General features: G+C 61.8%; 1 protein-coding gene across 1 annotated transcript; it reads left to right on the top strand.

Moving 5' to 3' along the window:
- The first annotated feature begins 2,447 nt into the window (after window positions 1-2,447).
- On the top strand, window positions 2,448-4,226 carry LOC133884101 (uncharacterized). Its single transcript, XM_062323478.1, has 3 exons — window positions 2,448-2,718; window positions 2,782-3,067; window positions 3,356-4,226. Exons 1-3 carry the CDS (start codon window positions 2,448-2,450, stop codon window positions 4,224-4,226), a joined length of 1,428 nt encoding a protein of 475 aa, XP_062179462.1.
- The last annotated feature ends 2,480 nt before the right edge of the window (window positions 4,227-6,706 follow it).

The raw sequence follows: 6,706 nt of genomic DNA on the forward strand, positions 1-6,706 counted from the left end.
TTTAGACAGGTTCGGGCCGCACTGAGCGTAACATCCTACTCCGTTGTGTATGTTATAAATGCTCTGAGAATGTCTCTTCTGAGTATCTGCTGGGTTACAAGAATACTTGTCTAGTCTAGAGCTTCGTTCTCCTTGTTCTTCGATGATCTACACTTCTCTCTGCGATCCTCTCTCTACTCAATCTCCAACTTCTACAACCTTTCTTTTTCCGGGGAGCCCGCCCAGCTTATATACCCGCCGGGGCGGTGGCGTGCCCAAAAAGGATGGCACAAGTTCCAAGGCACCATAAATGGAAAGCAACCATCATGGGCTACTGCGCGAGGTGACGGGGAGGGTTGAAAATGCGCCCCCGTCCGGTCTTGTTCGTCATCATGCTATTTTTCAACGGGCGCCGCAGGGAGGGCTCACCGGGCAGCCACCGAGCAGCCCGGCGTGCCCGCCCTGTCAGAGCAAGCCTGACACGGCAGGGCGACAGGCGGGGCGCCTTGGGCCTCGCGATGTTATCCAGAGGCACGCCGGATGTCCCGCGATGGGACCCGTGCATTAAATGTCTCCACGCCTCCCTGCCAGATCGTGGCAGGGACTGGCAGCGAGTGTGAGGGGAGCAGTTGGAGGTGACAGGCCTCGCACCCTCTTAAATGCAGCATCGGACCTCTCACCAGTTGACATCTCACCGCTAGGCCTTTGTGGGGACCACCGGCGAAGGACTTCTCGGGCCCTCGGGGAACCGAGTGCTCGGGGGCCACTGTTCACAGCCCCGAGCACTCTCTCCCGGATACGCCCTTTCTTGGTCCTCAGGGAACTGAGTGCTCGGGGACCACTGTTTACGGCCCCGAGCACTCTCTCCCGAAACTGGCTATTCAGGTCCTCGGGGAACCGAGTGCTCGGGGGTCACAGCCCCGAGCACTCTCTCTTGGAACTGACTTCCCTTGGGTCCTCGGGGAACTCGGGTGCCCGGGGGCCACTGTTCGCAGCCCCGAGCACCCTCTCCCCGGTACTTGGCTTTCCTTGTCGTCGGGGGACTTGAGTGCCCGGGGGCCATTGTTCGCAGCCCTAAGCACTCTCTTCCCAGAACTTGGTCTTCTCGGATCATCGGGGAACTCGGGCACTCGGGGACCACTGTTCATGGCCCCGAGCACCCTCTCCTGGGACTTAGTCTTCTCGGACCTCGTGGAGGTAACCCCCGAGGGAGGGTGCCATGTGGCACTCTGCTGTTCTGACCTCAGGACTCGAGGATCCCTGGTTCCTGTGTCACCGACAGCAGCACCCGGGCCCATTGGTAGGCGATGGCCCAGAGACTGCGAATGGGGCCCTCGTCTTCATCGAGGTCGATCCCAGCACCGATGCCACGTGGCCTATTCTCAGATTTTGGTCTCTCTGGCCCAGGCCCTTGGTACGGCCCAACGGGGAGTCGAACGGACGTGCGCCCTTCCGACTTCCAAGGAGAGTGATAACGAGGCGGGCGGCGCGCGTGGCAACCGCGCAGATCGAGGGAAGTGCACCTGGCAACCACACCGATCGAGGGAGATTCGCTTGACGCCCGCGCAGAATGAGGAAATGCGCCTCGCCGAATGCGCCGCGGACAGCGCCATTTGAAATTCCCAGGGTATAAAAAAGGAGAGGGGAGCGAACCGTTGCCCCTTTACGCCATCCTTACGATCAACACTCATGCCCTCTTCTTCCTTGCGCTCGAGAGCTCTAACTATTCCACCGGCCCGCAGCGCATTTTCTTCTCCACTTTCTCCAGCACTCTCCCCACCCCGAAAAAATGCCGAGGGCAGGAAGTAGCCGCCGTGACAAGGGGCCCGACAGCGTGCTGCCGGAGTCGAGGATTGTCAACGAGGAGGGGGCGGAGAAGGTCCGCAAACTGATGGTGCCCGAAGGCCAGTGGGAGGCATCGGTGTTGACGCCGGCGAGCTTCCCGCCCATCACGTACCGGCAGGAGCACATCGTCATCTTTGTCTCCTTCGTCGCCGCCGAGCTGGTGCCACTGTTCTCCACGTTCTTCCTCCAAGTACTGGACACATTCGGCATCCAGCTGGCGCACCTGAGTCCGAACTCAGTGGTCATCCTGGCCATCTTCGCGCACTTCTGCAAAATGTTCGTGGGAGTGCCGCCGTCGGTGGCCCTGTTCCGCCACTTCTTCGTCCTGCGACCGACCGGGAAGAAGAGAGGATCCTCCACCGGGGACGTCGCCGGTGCTACAACTTCCGGCTGCGGGACGGGCTGGCCAAGCTGTACATTTTGCAAGTGCTGCAGAGCAAGTGGGAGGACTGGGGCCGCGACTGGGTCTACGTCGACGTCAGCCCCCACGACCGCCTCGCACTGCCGGAGATGGTGGCGGAGCCCCACAGGCCGGCCTGGGAGGTGGCCCCGGTGGAGGACGAGAGGATGCGACCGGTACTGAACTGCATCGATGACCTGCGCCGGCGGGGCTAACGTCGGTGATGGTGGTGGCGGATTATCTGCGCCGCCTCCTGGCGCCCCTGCGGGAACAGGCCCGCCCTTGCTGGATGTACACGGGCCCCAACGATATCACCAGGACCCAGATCGATGAGGACAGGGACCTGGATGAGGGAGCGTTGGCGGCCTTGCTACGGGTGGTGACCGGCGTTGAAGTCCTCACTCGGGCGGTCCTACCCCGAGAGCAGCTGGCACTCTACGCGGACCCGGGCCGGTTGGCGCTGCAAGCGATGCTGCCGGAGTTCGACGCCCAGGGTCTGGTGGACCGTCCGGGGCGCCGGAACCCCGGGACTATCCAGATTCCCGGGGTGGATGAAGTGGCGGGCGGCGCGCAGCGGACCGGCGGAAGGGACGCTGCAGGCGGCAGGCCGCAGGCTGGCCGAGGGGCTACTGCAGGTAGCAGCCATCAGGGCGGCGGCGGAGGAGCCGCCGGTAGCAGAGCGGCGGCCCCGGGGGACAAAGGAAAGCGCCCCCGGTTATTTGTGCCCCAGCCGTCGTCCTCGTCGTCACCATTGCCTAAACGGCAGCGGCCGGCGGCGGGTGGCGCGAAGGAGGGAGGCCGGGGCAGCCAGTCATCGAGCGCGAAATTCGCGACAGAGGCCAGGTCCAAGGCGCGGAAACTCGAAGACCAAGGCCTGCCCGGCGGCGCAACAATGGGCGCCTGAGCTGACCCGCCGCCGGGGGCAGGCTCCACGGCGGCCCCCAACGGCCCGGGGGCCAGAGCCCCCCGCCGAAGAGGAGGAAGGCGGACCCTGGACCGAGGCCGCAGGGCCTGGACTTCAAGATCCCAGAGTCCCGATGGCAATACCGCGGACCGAAGCCCATGTAAGTTCCTATCCGGAACGTGTTTCCCCGGGTATTAGTCTAGGGTACTGACCATTTTTGTTTTTAGGCCGCCTAAGGACCCCGCCGGAGACCAGAGGCAGCTGGAGGCGCCAAGGCTGGCTCCCGCTCCCGAGCCGAGCGCTCCCGCGCCTGAGCCGAGCGCGCAGACGGAACTGGAACCACAGGCGCCGCCCTGCCCTGAGCCGAGGGCAGCGGCCGCACCGGAGCATCCGGCGCCGTCCGAGCCTTCCGCCAGCACTTCGAGGGTGGAGCAGGTGGCCGCGGTGGAAGTGGTCACGGTAAGGGTGGCCGCGCCGGCGTGGCAGTCATCGGGGACCCCGAGTGCCTCTGCAGAGAGGGCTTGCAGGGAACCCAGCGCCCGGCCATCGTCCATCCATGCCCCGGAACCCCTCCTGGACGTGCTTGGAAGCGCCTGGGAGATGATAGAGCGGCTGGAGGCGGCCGTGGCGGCGGAGCGAGCAGAGCTCAAAAGGGACCGTGCTGCCCTCGTTGAAGAGAGGGGGTGGCTAGAAGAGGTCAGCCGCCTCCTGGAGGCCCGCATCGCCTCGGCCCGCGCAACCCATGAGACGGCAATGCGCGCGGTGGCCGAGGAGCAAGAGGCGCTGGAGGAGGTGCAGGAGAGAGCTGTTGCCACGCAGGAGGAGGCTAGCCGCTTGGAGCAGGCATCGCGGCGGTGGGCCGCGGAGCTGCTTGCTCGAGAGTGGCTGGTCCGGGCTCGGGAAGAGGTAATAGGCCAACGCGAGAAGTCTGTGGAGACCGCCCGGGCAGCCTTAGCCGGCCAGAGCGATGAGCTCGAGCGTGGTCGTGCCGAAGTCCACTGTCGGGAGGAGGAGGTCGCGATCCGCGAGACTGACGTCGAGATCACGGCGACGGCTCAGGACGCCCGGGAGGAGCAGATTTCAAGGTGCCAAGCGTAGGCTGCCTCGGCGTCGGCAGCCCTTACTGCTCGGGAGGAGCAGGCCGCCAAATGGAAGGCCGAGCTGGCCGCCCGGGAGCGGGCCCTTGCTGACTTAGCTGAGCAAGTGAAGCGGGGACAAGCCAAGGCCTAGGCCACCAGTGGCGTCCCGACCAGCGCAGCCGAGGGGATCACCCTTGAGGAGCGGCTGCAGATCGCGAGGGACGAGCTCGAGACTGCCGTGGCCGAGCGGACCAACGTGAAGCTAATGATGTGGGACATCCTTCGGCAGGCACGGAGGTCCGTGAGGGTCATCGGGCTCGGGTGCGTCAACGTGGGCGAGAAGGGGATGGACCAAGAGACCATCGGCCACCTCGCCTTCAGCTTCGAAGAGATCAGCCGGCGCCTCAAGACCCTCCTGAGGGCTGTGCAGGAGTTGGCGTCCTGGGAGGGCCGCGCTCTGGCCCAAGCAGTGGCCGAGCACATCCTTGCCTGCTACCGAAGCCGAGACCCTTCCTTCTCGCTGGACCCTGTCCGGCAGGGAGTGGTCGAGGCCGAGGAAGCGGCCGCCCGGGAGGCTGTCCGGGGCGCCGCCACCGAGGTGGCGGCGTGCTTCATGCGGGAGCCACTGCCAGAACCGAGCAGCAGCAGCACCAGCGAAGACTCCTCGCCACCTTCAAAGCCCGCCGACTTAGATTAGATTTTTGTTTTTTTACTTGTTGTAAATATGGGAGTGATCCCCTCCGAATGGTTCTTTTTTAATATAATAGAAGCCTTTCTTCGGGATCGAAACTCCAATGCTTGTCTTGATGATGCTTTTTTGCTTTTCGCTTGATGCCCCGAGAAGTACTTAGCCGGACCGAGCCCGACCTTCCTTCCCAGAGAGCGAAGTCGCCCCGTCCACTCATCGTCCGAGTAGTGAGACTAATCCGCGCGTTCAGCCCCTGAGCCCTCACGAGTCCGCAGCTACTAAGTCAAGAGACAAAGGCACAAACTTCCTTGCTTGGGAGATAGGTCGATCCAGCACGGAGCACGCCACGACCAGTGAACACTTTTCCACTTTGCGACCTCTCAAACAAGCAGACCGGAGACACGTGCGGGCGGAAATGCAACCAAGAGTCCCCACGGTTTGGTGGTGTCTGGGCTAGTACTGACCAGGCTGAGCACCGATAGCCCGCCCCCAGGGTCTAGGCGGTCCCGACCGCTCTTTGCTCAAGCGGTAGGATTACCCGAGAACCCCAGGAACTCGGTAGTGCCCGGGGTACTGCGAAGCCGGCCGAACACCATGACCACCATGAAGGACTTCGGTCAAACATCACCGTTCGTATGGTACACCTGACCACTGTCTGTTTCTGTCGTTCCGGGAAAAGCGAACACGTGGGCAGGATTTTGTGCGCGAGGAAACCATCTCGCCGAACAGATTAGAATGCGACGGTCCCAAGGATAACTCGGGAGCAATAGTTTACAGAGTAAGGAAGAATGTAAATTCGTATGACCTTAGTTACTCACCGGACAGCTGTCAGCCTTTCGGCCGATCGATCCAGGAGGAGTGCGCGCTCCGAGCTCGGGGTACCCGAGAACCTGGTTCCCTCGTACGGAGCGCCCGAGCACTGGAAAGCATGAGAGGGAGCCAGGGGCTAGGCGGCCCCGACCACTCATGCCCGAGTGGTAGGATTACACGAGGACCCAATAGGCTCGAGCAGCGCCCTGGGCACTGAGACCCTTGTGGTCGGGCTGCTTTATTCTTGGTTGTTGATCTGTAAGCTTGAGGAAATAGGAAAATATTCTTTGTTTGGTGCGCTCTGTTAGTGCGGTACTCATTATAGACTACTCTCATTTTTGACCGGAGACCTCTCGAATACCCAGGCCGGCGTAGTGTACAGACAGAGGCATAACCCAGAGTACTCTGTTTCCTAAGCAGAAGGCCGTAGGTTCGACCTCTACCAAGCACGCCAGCTGTCGGAGGGTGAACTCCTCAAGCGGGGATCCGGAGGGACCCCCTTTGAGATTCGGCCGGGGGGATGATTCTGAATCTGTTGTGCGAGCAAAATAAATGGGAGTGAATGAGATGCAGGTGGAATGGAAGGATCGGATGCGGAAAGCAGTAAATGCTCAGGGGATTTTTAGACAGGTTTGGGCCGCATTGAGTGTAACACCCTACTCCTGTGTTTATGCTATAAATGCTCTGAGAATGTCTCTTCTGAGTATCTGCTGGGTTACAAGAATACTTGTCTAGTCTAGAGCTTCGTGCACCTTGTTCTTTGATGATCTACGCTTCTCTTGGCTGCGGTCCTCTCTCTACTCAATCTCCAACTTCTGCAACCTTTCTTTTTCCGGGGAGCCCGCCCAGCTTATATACCCGCCGGGGCGGTGGCGTGCCTAGAAAGGATGGCGCGAGTTCCAAGGTGCCATAAATGGAAAGCAACCATCATGGGCTACTGCGCGAGGTGATGGGGAGGGTTGAAAATGCGCCCTCGTCCGATCTTGTTTGTCATCATGCCG

Source organism: Phragmites australis, chromosome 11, assembly GCF_958298935.1.
Source record: "Phragmites australis chromosome 11, lpPhrAust1.1, whole genome shotgun sequence".
NCBI lineage: Eukaryota > Viridiplantae > Streptophyta > Magnoliopsida > Poales > Poaceae > Phragmites > Phragmites australis.